The sequence below is a fragment of the Onychostoma macrolepis genome, chromosome 22, assembly GCF_012432095.1.
Source record: "Onychostoma macrolepis isolate SWU-2019 chromosome 22, ASM1243209v1, whole genome shotgun sequence".
In the NCBI taxonomy this organism is placed as follows: domain Eukaryota; kingdom Metazoa; phylum Chordata; class Actinopteri; order Cypriniformes; family Cyprinidae; genus Onychostoma; species Onychostoma macrolepis.
In genome coordinates, this window is record NC_081176.1 from 33357966 (window position 1) to 33382529 (window position 24564).

At 39.5% G+C, this 24564-nt stretch overlaps 1 protein-coding gene across 6 annotated transcripts in view; it reads right to left on the reverse strand.

The window, feature by feature from the left end:
- Positions 1-24564, reverse strand: part of LOC131530555 (NACHT, LRR and PYD domains-containing protein 12-like) — a 79039-nt gene that overhangs the window by 36560 nt on the left and 17915 nt on the right. For 3 of the 6 annotated variants that reach the window (XM_058760890.1, XM_058760891.1, XM_058760894.1), the window contains 6 exons: positions 23527-23634; positions 23375-23435; positions 20384-20588; positions 18465-20226; positions 13477-13650; positions 12925-13098 (listed from right to left, as the gene is read on the reverse strand). In XM_058760890.1, coding sequence (XP_058616873.1) covers positions 12925-13098; positions 13477-13650; positions 18465-20226; positions 20384-20588; positions 23375-23435; positions 23527-23634 — 2484 coding nt within the window. Of the gene's footprint in view, positions 1-511; positions 539-4884; positions 4937-12924; positions 13099-13476; positions 13651-18464; positions 20227-20383; positions 20589-23374; positions 23436-23526; positions 23635-24564 lie in introns of those variants that run through there. The other 3 variants (XM_058760893.1, XR_009268421.1, XM_058760892.1) reach the window with 3 other exon arrangements.

Consider the following 24564-nt stretch of genomic DNA (forward strand, 5'->3'; position numbering starts at 1 on the left):
ACACCTTTGTGCCAAACATTCATAGACTCTATATATCATAGTGTTAACACTCATTCTACTTTTGCTTATTTATTATTTCTATAGCACATTTAAAAGCAACTCTTGTTGACCAAATTGCTTTCCAATAAAACAACATATCAAACTAAATAACCAAAACTAAAACAGCAAGAACATAGAAACAACATGACATAAACACAAAACCATCAGATATAGACCAACTAGCTCACACCAAATGCCTGGGCAAGTAAGAACCCTCTTATACGTGTTTTAAAATGACCTAGTGATATACAACATCTAATTTCCAGTGGTGACCTCAATGGCCGTGTCGTAGAATAAAACTGGATCATGTCCGAAATATATTCAGGTGCTAGACCATGCAAGGCTTTAAAAACATATAGTAAACCTTAAATTGAACTCTAAAATTAACCGGCAGCCAATGCAACGAATCTAGCACTGGGGAAACTGACCTGTTTCTTGGTCCCAGTCAGCAGTCTGGTTGCTGCGTTTTGTAATAGTTGAAGATGATTCAGCAGAACAGCTGGAATCCCCAAATACAACAAATTGCAGTAATTCAATCTTGGCATAATAAGAGCATGTATAACACGCTTCAAATCATCAAATGACAATTTTTATATTTTTATTTTACGATATTTCTTAACTGAAAATATCCTGCCTTTACCACAGACTTCACTTGTTTATCAAATTTAAGCTCCGAATGGAAGACCACTCCCAGGTTTCTTACTTGTTTATGCAGATTTGAGGCAGTAGGAACTAGACCGGTTAGCATATGTGAGGATGGTATAATAGAGCCAAATATTAGGCATTCTGTTTTAGCCTCATTTAATTGTAAAAAATTCTGTGCTGCCCATAACTTAATCTTATGGTAGTAAGTCATCAGATCACCTAACTCATCACGATCACCTGCATTCAGTGGAAGATAGAGTTGTGCATCATCTGCATAAAAATGTTATGCAACATTGTATTTCTGGCAAATAAAACCAAGTGGAAGCATATATAAAGAAAATAAAATGGGCCCCAAAATTAATACCTGAGGAACCCCACAAAAAAAGAATCTGCAGAATCAGAAAAGGCTTCTATCCTTTAAAAAAGAGCAAAACCATTTGAGAGCATATCCCCGAATGCCTACCCATTGACTTAATCGATTTAAAGGGATGTCATAATCAATTGTGTCAAATGCTGCCATAAGGTCAAGAAGAATCAGAATGGTACCCTTTCCTAAATCGGCAGCAAGCATTAAGTCATTGTGTACTTTTAAAAGGGCAGTCTCTGTTCTATATTTTGATCTAAAACCAGACTGAAATTTATCCCAAACTGAATTTTTATTTAACCCTCTGGGGTCGACAAACGCTTATACGCGTTTTGAGGCAGATTTTCCTGATAAGGCCGAAATGAGCTTGAAGTACTCTGCCATTTTTGATCTTACACCATTCGAATCTGTAAGGGGTCTACTTTTATTTGTATACACTCATAATAACAATAACATAATAAACAAACCCTGTTTGTTTTCTTTATTCTTCCGCGAACTGCTTTTTGAAACACGTCACTAAAATGAACTGTAACTCAGCAAATACTTCACACAGAGACATGAGAAATATATCTATAGAAAGCTTGACATGTCTACTCTTAAATGAAGTAAGTCTTACCGAAACAAATATTCTGTGATAAAGTAATCCGTATGAAACCAAGGACATGTCCAGTTTTTCCGTCTGGTCTCATTATCTCTAATTAGGTCACGCCCACGCGCTGCTTGCGCTATTGTTATTACAAATCTCCACGCAAGACACGCGGCATGTAAAATTCACCCCCAGAAAACGCACTGAGAGGAAAAAGCTTTGTCTACATCACAAACAGAACACGAGAGTAGCCGGAGCCGGCGGAGGAGGAGATATTTTATACAGAGTAAGTAATGTTTCTTATTGGCATTCGATAATGTGTTGTTGTGACAAAGTTGAACGCATTTACTAGTTGAACTATGAAATATGACCTTTCATTGCATTTAAATGTTGCACGACGTGAGGATAGTTATATGTTCTATAAACAATGATATAAAAGTAATGTCTAAGAACGTTTAGACCAATCTTTACTGTGATGTAGCCTACTATGTTTGCAAATACCTGCTCAAACATGTTTATAATAAGCTTAACAATAATAATTTAGTATCTCAGTTATAAAATGTTGTTTTTGTATTGTATGATAAAACATGCAAAGCATGTGTGCATCTGTTATAAAATCACGTGGGCAATATTGGTGATTGCTAATGTAATAATATAGTTGCTCCTGATAAGCCTATCAACATGTTCACTAATTTATTTATTAATTTTAGTGTGGGAGTGGGGGGTGCTTTATTTATTTTGAATAGTAACAATATGTAGGCCTATATATTATAATAAATATAATATACTGTTTTTGCTGTACTTTGGATCAAATAAATGCAGGCTTGGTGAGCTGAAGACACTTCTTAAAAAAAAAACATTACAAATCTTACTGTTTAAATAATTTGACTGGTAGTGTATGTATTGTCACCATGTTTGCTTTGTCTTTGTCCATTCATTGTGTTGCTCACGTCTGTTTTGTGTTTTCTCATGCAGTTCCCGTTTTCCTGGGTTCCAGTTTCCTGCCACTGTTTTGGATATTTTGGATATTGCACCCATGATGTCTTGACTCTTCTGTTGTTTATTTGTTTGTTTGTTCTTAATAAACTGTTTAACTGCACTCACAAGTGAATCTCAAGTTATTTTATGTGATAGTTATATGAATACACATTTCTTTTTCCCTCACATTCTTTCTTGTAGCAATTCCCTCTCAGTCACACACCTGACTGAATGGCTCATTATGGAGCTCATTATGCGGGCCTTTGTCTTTTCAGGTGTGAGTCACAGCATTATCCAGGATAGTTCACGCCCTCTCGCATAGATCCTTTCTACTCAAAAAGTGACTTAGAAAATTTAAATCAATATATTGTTTTCTCTGAATGAGTGAGTTAGATTATTTTCAGATCATTTTGAAGCAAATATTCTAGGCTACAAGATCCAGTTCTCAAAAGTCTTGTGAACAAATGTTCTGTATGTGTTTTATGGCCTTATTTCAGTTACTTTAAAATTTTAGTTTTTTTCTAATCACGCAAACGTTGTTTTCTCAAAAACACAATCACGTACGTACAAGCTGCTCACATATTATTGTAGCCCAGTTTGTGCTGAATACAGTGTTTTTAGACTTTAGCCATTAAAATGTTTATAAGCAACTGAAAAAATCACAAATGTCAGGGCATGTCAAAACTTCTCTGGGGCCCCAAAACACCCTCAGTCCCCAGAGGGTTAAGAACGAGATGAGCTGATGTTAAACAGCCTTCTCTAATATTTTGGATAAAAAGGGAGCTTAGAAATGGGGCGATAGTTATTTAAAACTAAAGGATTCTGTCTAGGCTTTTTCAAAAGAGGTTGTATTATAGCATGTTTTAGGCAAGATGGAACTATACCATTTACTAGGCTACTATTAATAACACTAACAATGTTTGGACCTACAACATCTAAAACTTGAAGAAGAAGACGAGAAGGAATGACATCAGATGCACAATTTGTGGGGTTTAAATGCTGGACTATGTCTACTAAATTAGAAAGTGAAATTGGCTCAAAGTCAGAGAAGAATACAGATCCCAAAGAAGAGTCTGAAGAATAATCAAAGGTAGGCTAAATGCTAGCTCTGATTATCTTGATCTTACTGAGTTCGATTGCTTCAGTCTGTTGTGCTGCTGAGAGGTTTGTGTTTGTAGCTCCGTGTACCTTCGCTTTTTATTGAATCTCTACCTTACTTTCAATCCCTTTTGTCTAAAGTGATAATATATAACTTAATTCTCACCATATTTCTGGTGTTATCTTTCAAACTAATCTAACTAATTTGATCGTTCGCCTTTAAAAACCGCGAGTGCAGCTTGTTAGCCCGTTAGCTTGTCACTCGCGGTTCCATTTGCATTTCTATTCACGCCTATTATTATTTTATTTTTTCCTCGCTCCGTTTTTCACGAGCTCATCAAACAACAGTGGTAAGTGGTAAGTTAAGTTGGTATCATTCATCAATCACGGTGAGTAATGGCTTCTTCTCCTGCTATTGTTGTTTGCACTGTCTGCCACATGTATAGTTTATCTGTCTCTGTCAGCAGCGAGCGATTCACATGTGATAAATGCATGGAAATAGTTAGGCTGACAGAGAAGGTTTTAGAACTAGAGACACGCATCCAAACTTTAGTTGAGGACAGTAAGAATGTGAGGGCTGTAGATACTGCTTTGGATGCGACTAGTTCAGGGAGTCCTGTACATTGTTCGGTTTCGGTTGAGCCTGTGCAGCAGGGCAACTGGGTGACAGTGAGGCGGCATAGTCGCGGGTCAAAACACCACTCTTCCGTTCCGATCAGAACATCAAACAGGTTCTCCCCACTCAGTGAAGCACCCACTGAGAAACCTGATGAAAGTGCTCTAGTTATTGGCGATTCTATTGTACGGAACGTGAAAATAGAGACACCAGCCACCATAGTCCATTGTTTACCAGGAGCCAGAGCGCCTGACATCTTGGCAAATTTAAAAGTGCTGACTAATGCTAAACGTAAATTCAGTAAGATCAGTTATCCACGTCGGCACAAATGATGTTCGACTTCGCCAGTCGGAGATCACCAAAAATAATGTTAAAGAGGTGTGTGAACTTGCAAGTACGATGTCAGACACTGGAATATGCTCTGGTCCGCTCCCTGCTTACCGGGGTGATGAGATTCATAGCAGACTGTCGTCACTTAATGGCTGGATGTCTAAGTGGTGCCCACAAAATAACATAGGCTTTATAGACAATTGGAAGAATTTTTGAGGCAGACCTGACCTGTTGAAAAGAGATGGTGTTCATCCCTCCTGGGGTGGTGCCGCTCTTCTCTCTAGAAATATGGCACATAGTCTTAGAGTTCATACTTAACTAACTGGAGCCCAGATCAGGAAGCAGACAGACTGGCTAAACCGATCGTCTGCTAGCCGCCTCACGTCACCAAAGTCAGTTAACTCTCAGCACATAGAATCTTTTTCATCTAGATATCACGCTATAGAGACTGTGTCTGTTCCCCGAACTAGAAAATACAGAAAACATCCAAACCAAAGTAATAGTAACAATTTAATTGATGTTCAACAAATAAAAAACCGATATAATACAGATAAACACATGATAAAGCTTGGCTTATTGAATATTAGATCCCTTTCTTCAAAAGCACTTTTGTAAATGATATGTTCACTGACCATAAACTAGATGTGCTTTGTCTGACAGAAACCTGGCTAAAACAAGATGATTACATTACTTTAAACGAGTCTACACCCCAAGATTACTGTTACAAACATGAACCGCGTCCAAAAGGTAAAGGGGGAGGTGTTGCTACAATTTATAGAAATATTTTCAGTATCTCTCAGAGGTCGGGTTTCAAGTATAATTCGCTCAAGTAATGGTGCTTCATATAACGTTATCCAAAGAAACAAGTGTTAATGATAAATCCTGTGATGTTTGTACTGGCTACTGTATACAGGCCACCAGGGCACCATACAGACTTTATTAAAGAATTTTCTGATCTTCTATCGGAGTTAGTGCTGACTGCAGATAAAGTCCTAATCGTTGGTGATTTTAATATCCATGTTGATAATGAAAGAGATTCGTTGGGATCAGCATTTATAGACATTCTAAACTCAATTGGTGTTAAACAACACGTGTCAGGACCTACTCATTGTCGAAATCATACTCTAGATTTAATACTGTCACATGGAATTGATGTCAGTGGCGTTGAAATTTTACAGCAGAGCGATGATATCTCAGATCATTATCTAGTCTCCTGTATATTCCATATAGCTAAAGCTGTAAAGCCAACTTGTTACAAATATGGTAGAACCATCACTTCTACCACAAAAGACTGCTTTATAAATAATCTTCCTGACTTATCTCAGTTCCTCAGTATATCCAATAGCTCAGAACAACTTGATGATGTAACAGGAACTATGGACTCTCTCTTTTCTAGCACTCTAGATGCGGTTGCTCCTTTACGCTTAAGGAAGATTAAGGATAAGAGTCCAACACCGTGGTATAATGAGCACACCCGCGCCCTAAAGAGAGCAGCCCGGAAAATGGAGCGCAGCTGGAGGAAAACTAAATTAGAGATATTTCGTTTAGCTTGGCGGGTAAGTACCCTATCCTACAGAAAAGCATTAAAAACTGCTAGATCTGATTACTTTTCGTCTCTTCTAGAAGAAAACAAACATAACCCTCGGTATTTATTCAATACAGTAACTAAATTAACGAAAAATCAAGCATCAACAGGTGTTGGCATTTCCCAAGAGCATAGCAGTAATGACTTTATGAACTACTTCACTTCCAAGATCGATACTATCAGAGATAAAATTGTATCCTTGCAGCCGTCAGCTACAGTATCGCATCAGATAGCGCACTATAGATCCCCTGAGGAACAATTTCATTCATTCTCTACTGTGGGAGAGGAAGAATTGTATAAACTTGTTAAATCATCTAAACCAACAACATGTATGTTAGACCCGATTCCATCTAAACTACTAAAAGAGCTGCTTCCAGAAGTCATAGATCCTCTTTTGGCTATTATTAATTCATCATTGTCATTAGGATATGTCCCCAAAACCTTCAAATTGGCTGTTATTAAGCCTCTCATTAAAAAACCACAACTTGACCCCAAAGATCTAGTTAATTACAGACCGATCTCAAATCTCCCTTTTCTGTCAAAGATACTAGAAAAGGTAGTATCCTCACAATTATATTCCTTCCTAGAGAAAAATGAATATCCCGGCTAAGCTCTGCCAAAGAGTCAAAGATTCTCTAAGTTTACCCCTCTCCACCTCGAGTCATGTTTCGAATGCAGATGCACTGACTTCACTCTCCGTGAGATAGGAAAGACACAGTCTGAGCAAGAGTAGCTTGGAGAAGTAGGGTCAGGTGATGACATCCATCCCACGAAGCATCCAGAGCCGCAGCACTCTCCCCCCAAAGAACCACAATCCGTGCACAGCAACCCCAGCTCAGTAATAGCTTTTCAAATTAAAGCCCAAAGATGTTATGCAATCAGCGGGCTCCCTCAGACCAAAGCGTAGCCTTTTCAGATGAACTCGATAGCCGCCTCGCTGCCCCCGTTTTCTGTAGCGTCTCTTTCTTTTATGAATATCACAGTCCGCAGCATAGTTTTATGGGAATTCCAAAAAATGTTGATGAATCAGAGGAATGTTTGTATCCTTCGTCATTCCAGCTGTGCGGACACGTAACATATTCTCCGATGCCCAATAGGAAATCACGGTTATAAACATATGATGGTGCTGTTGTTGTTGTAACAAACGAGCACATAAAAGAGGTTACCAAACACAAAACATACTTGGCACCTGAACAACAGCGACGGCTTGCCATGCACACAGGCGCCATCATGCCGGAGGTTGGTTTGAGGATTGCTTTTATATCTTGTGGTTTTATATGTTATAAAACATTAAACAAACATCCTTTTTTAAATTTTTTTTAAATTTTTTTTTATTTTGGATGTTATGTATGAAAAATAAAAAATGTTAATAACAAACAAACTTCCTAGCATTGCGAGACATTTAGACAATGAAATTACACATATTTCAAAAGTTTTCACTTGATTTCATACATGTAGTCAGGAATTATATTTTGGGAAAAGTCTAACTAGAAAATTGTGTACAAGTTATGTCACAATAATACAATAACAACAGGTGCAAGTAATCTTAGGCTACTCATCATTTCTAGTCTTAAATTAACACTTTCCTTTCAAGACTTGGAAAAAGTTATTCATGCATTTATCCCATCACAATTAGACTACTGTAATTCCTTATACCTAGGTCTTCCCCAATCTTCACTGGCTTGTTTGCAGATGGTCCAGAATGCAGCCAGATTGTTAGCTGGTGCAAAAAAAACGTGATTATATCACTCCAATTTTAGCATCGCTCCACTGACTTGATTATATCACTCCAATTTTAGCATCGCTCCACTGACTTCCTGTCTCTTTTAGAATTCAATTCAAAATTTTGTTGATTGTTCTTAAGGCACTTAATGGACAAGCCCCATCATACATTCCTGATCTTATCTCATTTAATTCTGCTCCTAAGTCCCTCAGATCTGCTAATAAAGCTCTTTTATATGTTCCATGGTCACGACTTAAGTTTATAGGTGACAGAGCCTTTGCAGTAGCTGCTCCACGGCTATGGAATCAGTTGCCACCTGACATTAAGAGTGCTCCGTCTATTTCGGTTTTTAAGTCTAGACTTAAAACGCATCTTTATTCTATGACCTTTCCTGAATTTTAATTTATGGATTAGTATTGTTTTCTTGGATTTTAATTTGTATTTTATTTTATACTTTTCTGTATTTTATGATTGTTTTGTACAGCACTTTGGTCAATGTAAGCTGAATTTAAATGTGCTCTATAAATAAAATGTACTTACTTATTTACTCAATCATGGATCTAGCTGTGCGACGCATTGCGTTGTGAGGTAAATTCTGGGTTATTCTTCTCAGCACATCTTATTCCAGAAACAAAAAGTAGCCGGGATGAACTCTTCACGTTTGTTTACAGTGATGTGGGCATTTACATGCGCGTGCGTCTCATGTGGATGTTTATAATTTGAAAAGTGCGATCAGCTCGTGGGTGTGATTTATCACAGAATATTTGTTTTAGACATGACTTTGAAGTATTTTGAAGTAGACATTTCAAGCTTTCTATGCATATATTTCTCATGTCTTTGAGGTGAGTATTCACTGAGATTCACACTGTTTTATTTACGTGTTTATGAAGAGAGTTGACAGAGACCTAGACGGCAGAGAACGCAACCTGTTTATTTTCTTTATTTTACAAAAGCACATTGTTTTGTTGTTATTATGACTGTACACAAATAAAAGTAGACCCTTTGCAGTTTCAAACAATACCTTATTCTTATCTGTACGATTTTTAGTTCTTTTTGTGGTCATCGAGAAAATACGAGACAGACAGTCTGTTAAACATCTGTTCACTATATATATCCTGTTTCTTTCATTCAGTTTACTGTATACTGTATTACTCTAGACTTGGGGAGTGATTAATAATATGGGAATTCTGTCTGCTCACTAACAGAGGGATGAATGATTGGTAGAACTATCTATCATGAAGTTAATATGTAGTCTTTTTATGCATTTCTTAAAAGGCACCTATTATGCAAAATCCACTTTTATATGGTGTTTGGACATAAATGTGTGTTGGCAGTGTGTGAACACAACCACTCTACAGTGATAAAAATCCACCCTCTCCTTATTTTTTAATCCCCATTAAACCAAAGCTGCTGTTTTGATTCTCAAAGCAATACGATGTCACATTGTTTAGGCCCCGCCCATGGTCATTGACTGACAGTCCTGCATTACTGTAGTTTCCACCCTCAGCAAGTTATGTTGGTTATACGCTGTCCTCCATTTTCTCCGTGCTCGAGCAGCTGTAACGTCAACAATGTCTCATAAGCAATTCCGGTGTTCTGTGCTTGGATGCAAGACTGAACATAAATGGATTGATTACCATTACAATATCCACCATTTTAATACAAATACCACGGTTAAGCTATGGTTACTATAGCAAAATCATGTTTAGTTTATGGTTACTTTAGTTTTTTGTAACTGAGTGCAGAAATGAAGGTGAGTACAGTATTACAGTAGCCAGTCTTAACAGTTCATGAGATCTGGTTCTTGATTTAATTTTTTTAATCCTTTGCCAGGAAGTCAACATATCAAAAATGCGTGCAATAGTAAGAGTGTCCATGATAGTTCAGGTTTTTGCTCGCATTGCAGTACTGAAACTGCTCTAGTAATGGTTATAAACAACCTCCTTCTTTCTGGTGATTCAGGCAATCTTTCCATACTCTTATTACTCGATCTCAGCTCAGCTTTTGATACTGTCTGTCATAATTATTACTCATGCGCCTCTCAGAGATTGGCATCTCAGGAGCTGCGTTATCCTGATTTTCCTCCTATTTGACAGAGACAATACTACATCACCATGCATAGCTATAAAACTCCCTCTGCTCCTCTTAAACAGGGTGTGCCACAGGGCTCAGTTCTAGGGCCACTACTATTTATTATTTATATAATGCCCCTCTGACAAATTATTCGCTGCCATGGTTTTGAGTACCACTGCTATGCCGAAGATATTCAGATATACTGTACACTGCTTGCCGACCTGATTCTATTCACCAGACTGCATCTCTATTGTCATGTGTCAGTGAGTTAAAGACCTGGCTTTACTCCAATTTTCTCAGTTTGTACATAACCAAAATATAAATCTTACTTGTTGGTCCCCCAACAGTAACAAAAACATAACTAATGCCCCCAGATCTGACCTCAAAGCTACACCAATTATTCCATCTGCCACTGTCAAAAACTTAGGTATAATTCTTGACTCTTCACTAAACCTAGATGCGTATATCAGTAAATATAAATATGCAGAGCCAGTGCATTTTTTTCAACTTCACTGTATTGCCAAACTCTGTTCCTTCGTCAGTCCAAAAGATGCTGAATCATTAGTATATAAATTTATCACATCTCGCCTTGATTACTGTAACACTCTTTTTTTTCTGGACTAATAGTGTGCTCCATCTCCATCTGCTGCGAGAATGTTAACTTACACTAAACGGTCTGCTCATAACACTCCTGTTCTGTCTAACCTCCACTGGCTACCCGTGTCCTCTCGTATTATTTATGATATTCTTCTGCTTACCTTCAAGCCACTCTATGGTCTTACACCTACTGACCTACTTTCTCTTTATATTCCCTCTTGACCTCTTCAATCATCTGGAGGTGAACTACTTTTCGCCTATCATCTATGGGAGGTAGATCTTTCTCTGTTATGGCTCCTAAACTTTGGAATTAATTGCCCCTGAAAATAACCACACTGCATGAATTTAATTCTAAACTCAAAACCTATCTGTTCAACCAATACTACCAGTCATAATACGCGTGTCCAGCGGGTGGTCCCAAAGATGATTTCGCTACCAACAAATCAGCGTACACCATCGACTCTGTGGAGGATGACCTCGCCACCAGCCCCACTCCACCACTACCACAGACCAGCCAGCCAGCGAATGATGCGACGGAGGTGTCGCATGAGCCCACCGCAGACCGAGGAGGATGACACGCCGCGATGGAGGAACCTGGACTGAGGACAAGGTCGGAAGGTAGCATCGACCCGGAGCTCGCCTATCTTCAAGAGTCTGACCAGGTGCGTGAGCCGGCTACACCACTGAACGCTGAGGGAGTGTTAGTGGAGTTCGGGGATGTGGAGGATTGCCCCGCCCACACTCCCACCGCTATGAGTGAGTATGAACTGGCCTCTGTGGAGGAACTGAAAGACATTTTTGCAATGGACCTGATTGACTTTTTTGGAGAGGTGAGCCCTAAGCCCCCTGTTTCTGTAGATACTCCTGTTTCTCCAGTGACTCCTGTGTCTCCTGTATGTCCTGAATTCCCACCCAGCCTCCCTCTCCCGCCTCCTCACTCAGCCAGTCCTTCAGCCCCATCATCACTGCTGTCCTTCAGCCCCTCTGCACCTCCTACTGGCCAGCTGGATATGCCGAGTGTCTTCTTTCCTGAAACCATCGGCCATACGGCTTCTCCGGGCTCCCTCGCCCCTCCGGCTCCGCCTTGGTCAGTTGTCGACCTGCCTGCACCTGCGGTTTCGGCTGGCTCGTCTTCCCCCCCCCCGACTCCATCGGCTCAGCCTCTGACCTCTGGATTTCCGGTTCCTCCTCAGACGCTCGTTGCTGCGGCTCCTCCTCGGTCTCCAGGACCATCGGCTGAGCGTGGACTCATCGGCTCCATCTGAGTCTCCATCAGTGAGGGCTGCATCTCCGTCAGTCATCCCCATGGTGTCCACGACTGTCAAGGCGTCATTCCCACCTTGGCTCCTCCCACCTTCGACTCCGCTCTGGGGCCTCGTCCTGGTTGGTCTCTGGCTCAACACATGGCTCCTCCTGCTTCTGGCATTCCCTTGGCTCCTCCCACCCTCCACTCCCCCATGGACTTATTTTTTTGTATGATTTTTGGTGGGTCCTCTCTCCTGCTCCACGCCCTCCTCCTGAGCCCCCACCCTCCCTCCTCAGCTTGAACTCTTTACGGCATGAGTACACGCCTTCCCGGGAGGAGGTGATCTGTCACATGTCTGTGTGTTGATTTTCTGTTGTGACCTAGTTTGTGCCTATGTCTTGATCAGTTCATTATCCCCACCTGGTGTTTTGTTAATTATCCCATTAGCCCCTGGGTTTATAAGTCCTGAGTTTTCCACATTTGAGTTGCCAGTTATTGTCTATGTAACATGTTTGAGTGGATTGTTATTAAAGACTGTTATTTTGGATCATCTTTGCCTCATCTCATCTTCCTCCTTGGATTTCCGTTACAATATTGGGGACCTTTTGCCCCATGCTTTTAAATCTTTTAGCTTGAGTGTGAGATAAAAGACTGCCTCATATATTTATATATTTTACTTTGGAAGTTGCATTCAATATTAATTTGGCTGAAACATCAGAGGGGACACCTTCTTTTATCCCAATTGTACTTTAATACTGGGCGGAAATGAGAGAAGCACTTTCTAGCAGTCACTGTAGCTCTGAGTTAAAAAAAAAAAAAAACTGTAAAGTGCTGGTTTTGAAAAAAGGTTCCATCAACATATGTCAATTGAGAAGATGCCAATTAAGTTATTTGTCTTTCTTTTATTTTCTAAATATACTTTTAAAAGAGTTTTGAACTGATGGTGAGAGGGCAGCAAACAAAACCACTGCTACAGAAAACACATTAGTGTAATTTAATTTTTTTCTCGAAACCTTACAATTATTGAGATGTGATGAGACTCACTGTAGTTTCTCCAGTTTACAGTGTGGATCCTCCAGTAGAGCAGACAGCAGCTTCACTCCTGAATCTCCTGGTTTATTAAAGCTCAGATTCAGTTCTCTCAGGTGTGAGGGGTTAGATCTCAGAGCCGAAATCAGAGCAGCACAGCCTTCCTCTCCAATACTGCAGTAACGCAGCCTGCAGAGAGTAAAGAACATGAATGATGTGAACAGTGATTTTTGTGTGTGTGTGTGTGAGAGAGAGAGAGAGAAAGAGAGAGAGAGAGAGACATACAGAAATCTGTATCTACTGATCATTTAAATTGATGATTTAGATTAATTTTTTATTAATTCATTAAAGGTTCTAAACTTAATTATAAAGCTGTAAACTGAAGAATTTGGTCAAATTTAACACTGATATGACATTATGATTATCTGTTGAATCTCAGGAGGTCATTATGTATCTTCATACTCTGTTTCGGCTTTACTATCAATTGCCTGTTTAAGGAGTTAAGTTTCTAATCAATATTTCTCATTACAGGTAAAGACTATTCAATAACAACATGAATAAACTCACTGTAGTTCCTCCAGTTTACAGTGTGAATCATTTAGTACAGCAGAGAGCAGTTTCACGCCTGAATCTCCTGGTTCATTATAGTTCAGATTCAGTTCTGTCAGATGTGAGGGGTTTGATCTCAGAGCTGAAATCAGAGCAGCACAACCTTTCTGCGTAATACTGCAGCTGGAAAGACTGCAGAGAATATACAGAAAAATTAAAGATGAGTTATTAGTTTTATTATATATATATTTTTATTATATATTTTATTATGTAATTGCTGAAAAACATAGATGTAATATATATCATACATGTTAATTATCAAACCAGGCACTCTAGTTAGTGACTCAAATCCCTGTTTTAATAGACTTCAGACTCGAACTGAAATGACTTCAGATTTGACTCAACAAGTAGGACTTATGAATTTTCCAAAAACTACTTGAGTCTTAACCTGAAGAAGGTTATATTTATTTAATTTTTATTCAACATGCTTATAGTGGGCTGGTACAGGCAATGTACATTGCAATCATTTGTTTTCTTGGCTTAATACTGAATTTGGCTTCATTCTTCAGTTTTTGAAAATTGGGATTGAAAATGGATAAAGAGTTTGAATATTTGATCTCCACATGTAGACGGATATCAAACGCACCTTTCTTCTGATTGGTCAACCAAAGATTAAAGGTGCTGTATGTAGGATTGACACCTAGCGGTTGAACTAGGTATTGCAGTTCAAATTCAAAATATTGGAGAAGGTTTTTTTCACCCGGCCCCTCCTCCTCAGACTTGACGCACACGCAGGTTGCCAGATTAACGACACCAACAGGAACGAGCGCACATGCCGATGAATGAAATTAAATACGCTGTGTTTTCCGCCAACTGGCAACCCGGGGTGCCGAAATACAATTGGGTAAACTAGCAGTGGGCGTGTTTCACAAACCATAACAAACACAGACATTCCGGGCCGGAATGCACATTTTCAAAGGAGAATAACTGACTGTTGAATTGTTTTTCAGATAAACAAGTATGTTAACTTAGCATGTTTCTTAAATATTTGCAAACATATTATGGTATTTTTATGCTTTAGTAGAGTCAAAATCCTACATACAGCACCTTTAACCCGTGCTGTACAAACACTCTGATAACTGTTACATGTCTATAAAATTAGTCACATTATAACTGATGCCTCAACTGGAGTCCTTACATGATGGCAAAATAAATCTTTACTCCTGGGAAGGTGTGTAAATTGTTAGTGCTGTACAGTTTGTTTGTTTGCTCTTTTAGGTCTGTATTTTCCAGAATTAATGTGCTTGGTAACACTTTAGTGTACGGGCCAATTCTCACTATTAACTACTTGCTTCTTAGCATGCCTATTATTAACATATTGGTTGTTTATTGGTACTTATAAAGCATTCTGCATGACCATATTCTAAATCCATAATTTTCTAATACCTTAATTTAACAATTACCTTACTTAAGTATTAATAAGCAGCAAATTAGGAGTTTATTGAGGCAAAAGTTGTAGTTAATGGTTTGTTAATAGCAAGAATTGGACCATGAAGTGTGACCATGTGTGTTAATAGAAATTTGAAAGAAATTACCACGTATATCCACCACAAATGAATTGTGCACCAATAGTAAAACAAAATTTTTGTCTGACTATATTTCAAGTTTTCAAAAGAAAGACCAAAGAAAGATAGAAACATGTCTGAAAAATAAATACACTCACTTTGTCCTAACAGTGATCATTTAAGTGCATCAATATTAGTCCAACTTAAGGGTATTTATTTTTTTACACAGGAACAAAAATGAAGGAGCATCCATTCATTTAGCTGTCTTCTGCATAGTCATTATCTAGTCGTAGGGATAAACAGCTGCCGCTTTGATGATGCAAACGTAATGTCAATGCAATCTAGTGGGGGCAGTGAGAGGTGGATCAATCAAACTTGGGTTTGGACCAAGCAATCAAACCAAGTGCGAAAGAAGGCAAATTCGGGTAGGGTTCAAAGGTGTGCACCCAAATTCAGAAAACAGTGTTCACATTATTCAAATTAACTGAACTCAAATGAACCCGGGTGCACAACAAAAGTGCTAGTGTGAAAGCCCCCTTACTTCACTAAACTACAGCATGCCTCCTGTCCAATAATCGCAAAAAGCTCAGCTTTGAAATTCTGTCAATTTTATCACAAAATTCAAACAATAAATGTAATTTTGACACTCTTTAATGTGGTATGTAACAGCAGCAGCGCATGTGAACTAATCATCTCTTCCCCTTTTCAACTAGTTATAGCATGAAATAAACATGGATGAAAATTAAAAGGTATGTTGAAAGAAACACTGAAATGTATCTCGTCTCAGTGTTTCAGTCGTGGAAAGAATCAGTAAAACAGCGTGTTCAGCCACTGTCACGTAATTAGCCTAAATGAACTCAGAGAGGAGCATTTTTATAAATACTTACAGTGAGGAAAATAAGTATTTGAACACCCTGCTATTTTGCAAGTTCTCCCACTTAGAAATCATGGAGGGGTCTGAAATTGTCATCGTAGGTGCATGTCCACTGTGAGAGACATAATCAAAAAAAAAAAAAATCCAGAAATCACAATGTATGATTTTTTAACTATTTATTTGTATGATACAGCTGCAAATAAGTATTTGAACACCTGTCTATCAGCTAGAATTCTGACCCTCAAAGACCTGTTAGTCTGCCTTTAAAATGTCCACCTCCACTCCATTTATTATCCTAAATTAGATGCACCTGTTTGAGGTCGTTAGCTGCATAAAGACACCTGTCCACCCCATACAATCAGTAAGAATCCAACTACTAACATGGCCAAGACCAAAGAGCTGTCCAAAGACACTAGAGACAAAATTGTACACCTCCACAAGGCTGGAAAGGGCTACGGGAAATTGCCAAGCAGCTTGGTGAAAAAGGTCCACTGTTGGAGCGATCATTAGAAAATGGAAGAAGCTAAACATGACTGTCAATCTCCCTTGGACTGGGGCTCCATGCAAGATCTCACCTCGTGGGGTCTCAATGATCCTAAGAAAGGTGAGAAATCAGCCCAGAACTACACGGGAGGAGCTGGTCAATGACCTGAAAAGAGCTGGGACCACCGTTTCCAAGGTTACTGTTGGTAATACACTAAGACGTCATGGTTTGAAATCATGCATGGCACGGAAGGTTCCCCTGCTTAAACCAGCACATGTCCAGGCCCGACTTAAGTTTGCCAATGACCATTTGGATGATCCAGAGGAGTCATGGGAAAAAGTCATGTGGTCAGATGAGACCAAAATAGAACTTTTTGGTCATAATTCCACTAAACGTGTTTGGAGGAAGAAGAATAAGTACCATCCCAAGAACACCATCCCTACTGTGAAGCATGGGGTGGTAGCATCATCTTTGGGGTGTTTTTCTGCACATGGGACAGGGCGACTGCACTGTATTAAGGAGAGGATGACCGGGGCCATGTATTGCGAGATTTTGGGGAACAACCTCCTTCCCTCAGTTAGAGCATTGAAGATGGGTCGAGGCTGGGTCTTCCAACATGACAATGACCCGAAGCACACAGCCAGGATAACCAAGGAGTGGCTCTGTAAGAAGCATATCAAGGTTCTGGCGTGGCCTAGCCAGTCTCCAGACCTAAACCCAATAGAGAATCTTTGGAGGGAGCTCAAACTCCGTGTTTCTCAGCGACAGGCCAGAAACCTGACTGATCTAGAGAAGATCTGTGTGGAGGTGGGCCAAAATCCCTCCTGCAGTGTATGCAAACCTGGTGAAAACTACAGGAAACGTTTGACCTCTGTAATTGCAAACAAAGGCTACTATACCAAATATTAACATTGATTTTCTCAGGTGTTCAAATACTTATTTGCAGCTGTATCATACAAATAAATAGTTAAAAAATCATACATTGTGATTTCTGGATTTTTTTTTTTAGATTATGTCTCTCACAGTGGACATGCACCTACGATGACCATTTCAGACCCCTCCATGATTTCTAAGTGGGAGAACTTGCAAAATAGCAGGGTGTTCAAATACTTATTTTCCTCACTGTATGATCTAATAATCAACATAGAATTGGAGCAGCATTAGTCCATTAGATCATTTAAAATGTCAAATTTAATTTTTAGATTACATCTGCATCTGTCTCTGCTGTAGACTGGTGTAAATTTATTTAATGAAGGTCTCACACTGGTTACACCTAACAATATGACAACACATGGTGTCATGGTGTCAACACATGCTATATAGTAATTGCACACTATAAATAATCCATAACCATTTGCGTTAAAACTTAATTTTTATGTTGATTAACAGTGAGGTCAGATTTTAAATACCCAGTAGAGGTCTCTGTTAAAGTTTTTTTTAAAATCATTTTACATTCATTTCCATAGTCTGATAAATTCTGCTTTCAGAACTTTCACGTCTGTAACAGATTTTTTCCTCCGAAATGCAAAAATGAAAATTTTGATAAAACATATATTTTATGTTCTGTGTAGAGCCAACCCTTCTCCATTTAGTGGGTTTTGTTGCCTCTGGTTTGTGCATTGTAATTCACAGAAATTCTACAAAACATGACTCTGATGTCTTTTTGCCCAAGTGTATTTTCCTCATCTAAAATATAAAGCATGTTCATAGACTCATATTTTTCTGATGTCTGGATGCTTTTAGGAAAATTTTAAAAGGAAAACATAAACAGGTGGTTCAATATATTTGTAATGAATTCACATTTTATGAACGTTTATATTTCAATTTTGACTGCAAATGTCATGCCCATAATGGTGGAATTGCTCAGTTTCAGTGAGTCACAACCCTGTTCCTGGAAGCACCTGGATCTACACAGTTTGGATGAATCTCTCTTATCTGACACAAGTGATTTAACTCATCAGGTCATAAAGTGCTCTGTGTCATCAACTAGTTTTGTCAAATAAAGGAGACCTCAAAATATACAGAAATAGTGTAGAGAAACACAGGCCTACTCAATAAAACAATGAGACTGTAAAATACTCACTCAGCCTTTCTAGATGCTTTAATTACTGGCAGCAGCATCAGAAGACATTCTTCTGATGGATCATATTTATTCAGTTTAAACTCATCCATCTCTTCTTCTGAGTTCAACAGCACAAACACCAGAGCCGACCACTGAGCAGCAGACAGTTTGACTCCAGAGAGACGACTGGCACCTGTTCTGCTCAGATACGTTTGGACTTCCTGCTCTAGTGAACGATCATTCAGTTCATTCAGACAGTGGAACAGGTTGATGGATTTCTCTGGAGAGGGATTCTCCTTGATCTTCTGTTTGATGTATTCAGCTGTTTCCTGATTGATATCAGAGCTGCTTACTGTCTTTCTCAGGAGGCCTTGTAAGAGAGTCTGATTAGACTCTAGTGAGAGACCTAGAAGGAACCGGAGGAAAAGGTCCCAATGTCCGTTCTCACTCTGTAAGGCCTTGTCCACTTCTCCCTTCAGTAAACTGGTCATTGGTGACCGGAACTCATTCATCAGTCCTGTGTTCTGTTCAGAAAAGGACAGCAGCTTGAATAAAGCAGCAAGAAACTCCTGAACACTCAGATGAACAAAGCTGTACACCTTCCCCAGCTGCAGTCCAAACTCCTCTCTGAAGATCTGGGTACAAACTCCTGAGTACACTGACCCTTCTCTGACATCAATGCCGCTCTCTTTCAGGTCCTCCTCATAGAAGATCAGGTTCCCTTTTTCCAGCTGTTCAAAAGCCAGTTTTCCTAGAGACAGAATAGTCTTTCTAGCCTGACGAGGATCAAGTTCACGTTTCCCATCATACTTTTGAGTCTTCAGTTTGGTCTGAAAGATCAGGAAGTGTGTGAACATTTGTGTGAGAGTCTTGGGAATCTCTGCACTCTCTGCTTTACCCATCATCCTCTCCAGAACAGCGGCTGAAATCCAGCAGAAGACTGGGATGTGACACATGATGAACAGACTTCTAGATGATCGGATGTGTGTGACGATCCTATCAGCCAGACTCTGATCATTTATTCTCTTCCTGAAATATTCCTCCTTCTGAGGATCGTTGAATCCTCGTACCTCTGTGACCTGGTTGACACACTCAGGAGGGATCTGATTGGCTGCTGCTGGTCGAGAGGTGATCCAGAGGAGAGCAGAAGGAAGTAGATTCCCCTTGATGAGGTTGGTCAGCAGCACATCCACTGAGGCTGATTCTGTTACATCAGACAAGCTCAGATTATTTTGGAAATCTAGACGTAGTCGACACTCATCCAGACCATCAAATATGAACATGACTTTGTAGTCATCGTAATCTGCTGACTTAAATTCTTTGGTTTCTGTGTGAAGGTGGTTTAGAAGATCCACAAGACTGAGATTTTTCTGTAGCAAATTCAGCTCCCTGAAAGGAAGTGGAAATATGAAATGAACATCCTGATTGGCTTTTCCTTCAGCCCAGTCCAGAATGAACTTCTGCACAGAGACTGTTTTTCCAATTCCAGCGACTCCTTTAGTCAGCACAGTTCTGATGGGTTTGTCTTGTCCAGGTGAGGGTTTAAATATGTCATTGCAGTTGATTGGTGTCTCCTGTGTCTCTGGTCTCCTGGACACTGTCTCAATCTGTCTCACCTCATGTTCATTATTGACCTCTCCACTGCCTCCCTCTGTGATGTAGAGCTCTGTGTAGATCTCATTCAGACGTGTTGAGTCTCCATGATTGGACATTCCTTCATTGATTCTCTGATATTTATCCTGTAGTCTGGATTTGAGTTTTTGTTGATACACAGGCATCAGTTCTGAGTAAAGGAATTAATTGTTGTTATTAGCACAGCAATATTTTAGAAATGTATTTTTATGCTTGCTATGTTAGATATTAGAATGTGTCATTGTGACATTTAGCAACATTAGTGACTGAAGACAGAAGGTTCATAATCTGATGATCAGAGCTCTTACTGGTCTGTAGTGTGTTAGCGAGGTCTGTCTGGTTCATCTTCCTCAGGAAGTGCAGTGTGATCTTCAGAAGCCCCTCTCTGACTCTGCTATGATCCTCATCATCATAATGGTCTCTTTCAGAGTATTCTGTGTAATCTGGACTCAAAAGTCTCTTAAACCATTCTAACTCACTTTTCATCACAGATATGATTTTGCATTCAAGCTCCTGGAATCACAGTGAATTTTCAAACAATGAACTTTCATTTAATCAATTTATTTGTAGCTTAATGCACAGCATGAATACTAGACATCACTGAAATATATCACACCTGTTCATAACTTCCACTAAATCCTCAGACATCAGCGTCTACAGATACTAAAGTTAAAAGAGGGTGTTTGACTGGACTGGCTGCTTGTTAGATTGATGTTCATCTTTGTGCAGCTGTCAGGTTACATATGGATTCAGCTTCTCTACTTTAGTGGTCATTAACCAGCTTTGTTGTGGCCTACATATTACTTTACATGTATTAGGTGAGTGGGAAAGAAAATTTGAAGGTAAATGTAGGTGTGATGATATAAAATTGTAGAAGGATTTACAGATGCCTTAATTTCTTAATACTTCTGCTAAGAGGACTTTTGTGTTGGGACAAACACACACACACACACATAGTCTGGCATTTGTGGTTTATGAGGACTCTCCATAGGCGTAATTGTTTTTATACTGTACAAACTGTATGTGCTATTGCCCTACACCAACCCTACACCTAAACCTACCCCTTACAGGTAACTACTGGCCATTTTTGAATTTCATAAAACACCGTTTTTTAAGCCTTTTGTTTTACGGGGACACAGGAAGTGTCCTCATTAACCATGTTTACGTTGTAGTACCCATGCTATTATACACATTTGTGTCCTCATAAACCATATATACCAGTACACACACACACACATACATGCGGCTAAGGTGGCGCCGCACATGGCAGCCACAGTGCTTAGCTCTCCAGTGTTTGTACTGTTTTTGTTAGTTTTTCCTGTTTTTTTTTTGTTTCTCAAATACGATCAGTTTTGAACTGCTGAACATTCGGCAGAACACACCACAAAATATTTTACCAGATTTCGATTATTCAGATGTTTTGCTGAACATTGTAGTTGGCGGAGCAGCCACGCAGACGGGGGAAGCGAGCCGGCACGTTTGTGAAGCTCAGACAGCACGGATTTTGAATGCCGTTGCCTAGCATCCATCTGGCAAATCTCCGCTCTCTAACCAACAAAAACACCATTCACACCTCCTGCAACCCCCGCACTGCAGAACAGTGAAGATGATGTGTGTCGTGTGTCAGGTTCTAAGAAAGAACAAGAGAAGGAAGGCACCAGGCTCAGACGGTGTGACACCAGCCTGTGTGAAAACCTGCACTGACCAGCTGGCCCCCATCTACAAAAACAAGTCTTCAACAGATCACTGGAACTGTGCGACGTCCCCTCATGCTTCAAATGCTCCACCATCATCCCCGTCCCAAAGAAACCCAAAATTAATGACTACAGACCTGTGGCTCTAACGTCTGTGGCCATGAAATCATTTGATTTCATTTTGGCTTATCTGAAGGACATCACTGGACCCTTACTGGACCCCCTGCAGGTTGCCTACAGAGCAAACAGGTCTGTGGACGATGCAGTCAACATGGGACTGCACTACATCCTGCAACATCTAGACAGACTAGGGACTTATGTGAGGATCCTGTTTGTAGACTTCAGCTCCGCTTTTAACACCATCATCCCATCACTCCTCCAGCCCAAATTAACTCAGCTATCCGTCCCCACTTTTGTCTGTCAGTTGATCACCAGCTTCCTGACAGACAGGCAGCAGTTAGTAAAGCTTGGAAAATTCCCAATATGATCAGCACCAGCGCCCCCCAGGGTTGCATCCTCTCCCCACTGCTCTTCTCCCTCTACACAAACGACTGCACATCTAAAGACCCCTCTGTCAAGCTCCAGAAGTTTGCAGATGACACCACAGTCATCGGCCTCATTCAGGACGGTGACGAGTCTGCCTACAGACAAGAGGTTAAGGAGCTGGCTGTCTGGTGCAGTCTTAACAACCTGGAGCTTAACACGCTCAAAACTGTGGAGATGATCGTGGACTTTAGGAAAAACCCCCCTGCTCTCCCCCCACTCACCATCATGAACAGCACTGTAATAACAGTGGAGTCATTCAGATTCCCGGGCATCACAATTTCTCAGGACTTGAAGTGGGACAATCACATTGAGTCCATTGTGAAAAAGGCCCAGCAGAGGTTGTACTTCCTTCATCAGCTGAGGAAGTTCAACCAGCCACAGGAGCTGCTGAAACAGCTCCGTCATCACTGAATCCGTCCTCTGCACTTCAATAATGTCTGGTTCAGCTCAGCTACCAAATCTGACCTCAGAAGACTACAGAGGGTAGTCTGGACTGCTGAGTGAATCATTGGTACAACCCTCCCTACTCTCCAAGAACTGTACTTATCCAGGGTGAGCAAAAGGTCTGACAAAATCACTCTGGACCCCTCACATCCAGCACACTCCCTCTTTGAACTGTTGCCGTCTGGTCAACGCTACAGAGCTCTGAGCACCAGAACGGCCAGCACAGGCAATCCATCCCATGAACACTTGACAATAAACGTGGAACACACAACACTATTATACATTATTTATTTAACACACACACACACACACACACACACACATACTTATTTACATTTCAAATTTGCACATATCATACCTGTACATACCTAATTGTCTATATTATATATTGTGTTTTTGCTATTTTGTACATTGTCTATTTTGTATATTTGTATATTATTCTTTTTATTATCTGTGTCCTGTCCTGTCGCCGTAATTCTGTTGCACTGTGGAACTTCTGTCACTATAACAAATTCCTTGTATGTGTAAACATACCTGGCAATAAAGCTCATTCTCATTCTCTCATTATCTCTCATACATACAAACAAACAAACACACACACACACACACACTAACCTTGAAAGTGGATTCCAAGTTCTTCTTTCCTATATATGATTCTGATATCTCCTGTTTTTGACTAAATTAAATGTACATATTTATAAATGCATTAAATACACATTAGTAAATTAATATCATATATATTTCTTATACTGTAAATTAAACAACACCTCAGATCAGCAAATGAATCTTGCAAACTGAATTCAATGGGGTGTTTCTTTGACCTGTCACTCTTCATGGACACACAGCTGGGTTCAGGAGATTCATTCTGCCATAGACTGAAACACAACAGCAATATAAACCATGTCTGATAATCTCACTCTGCTCTGAGAGAAAACACCTTTTTACTGTTACTGTTAAAACCTCTTTTATATGTTCATCTCTTTCACTTGAGGAATCTTTTTTCTTTTTTTCCCCTGACGAATACTGAGGGCATGCCAATCAGTTTTGAACAATATTCAAATGTCTAAGCATTTCTTAGTTGTCAGATCATTTTGAATTGATGAAAACCCCTTAACTGTCACCGCCCCACCTGTAGACACTCGCTGCTCTTTTTTACATTACTGTCTTTCCCTATCACTTGTTTTAGTAATCATCACAAATGATCATTTAAAAGCTTAAAACCTTAAAATTCATCCTCTGAAAACCATTTTGAAATCAGACATTGCATTAACATGGAAATGGTACTATAACTTATTTTAGCGTCTCCTCTCCTTTAGTGGATGGTGCCATATTACAAAATGTATTAGGGTATTTTAGAATCAAAACTTTTTATAATCTTGACAAAATACATATTGTTGGAAAGGTCTGAGTCTCAAGATTCCATATTTGGTTATTTCCATATTTTCTGGTTATTTTGCGATAGAAGTGATATTGAGAGAATAATTTATACATTTTTGACAGAAAAATGCATTTAAAAAATAAAATAAAAAAAATCTATTTAGTTTGTGTCTCTCCTGGTGGCTATGTTTGGTATAACGCCCTAAATACAGTTTGCGATTGCTAACACACTATAAGTGGTTCATTCGGCGCAATTTTCCAAACCATTCATTCAGTTATCGAAACAAAGACACAGTTCTCAAAACGTTCAACACATTTCACCTGTTTTCGCACACATTCTAATTTTCTTAACCTTTTCTGCAAAACTTTACACAAATACACAATTTTTTTTTTGTGTACACAATATAATTAACTCAAGCATCACAAAA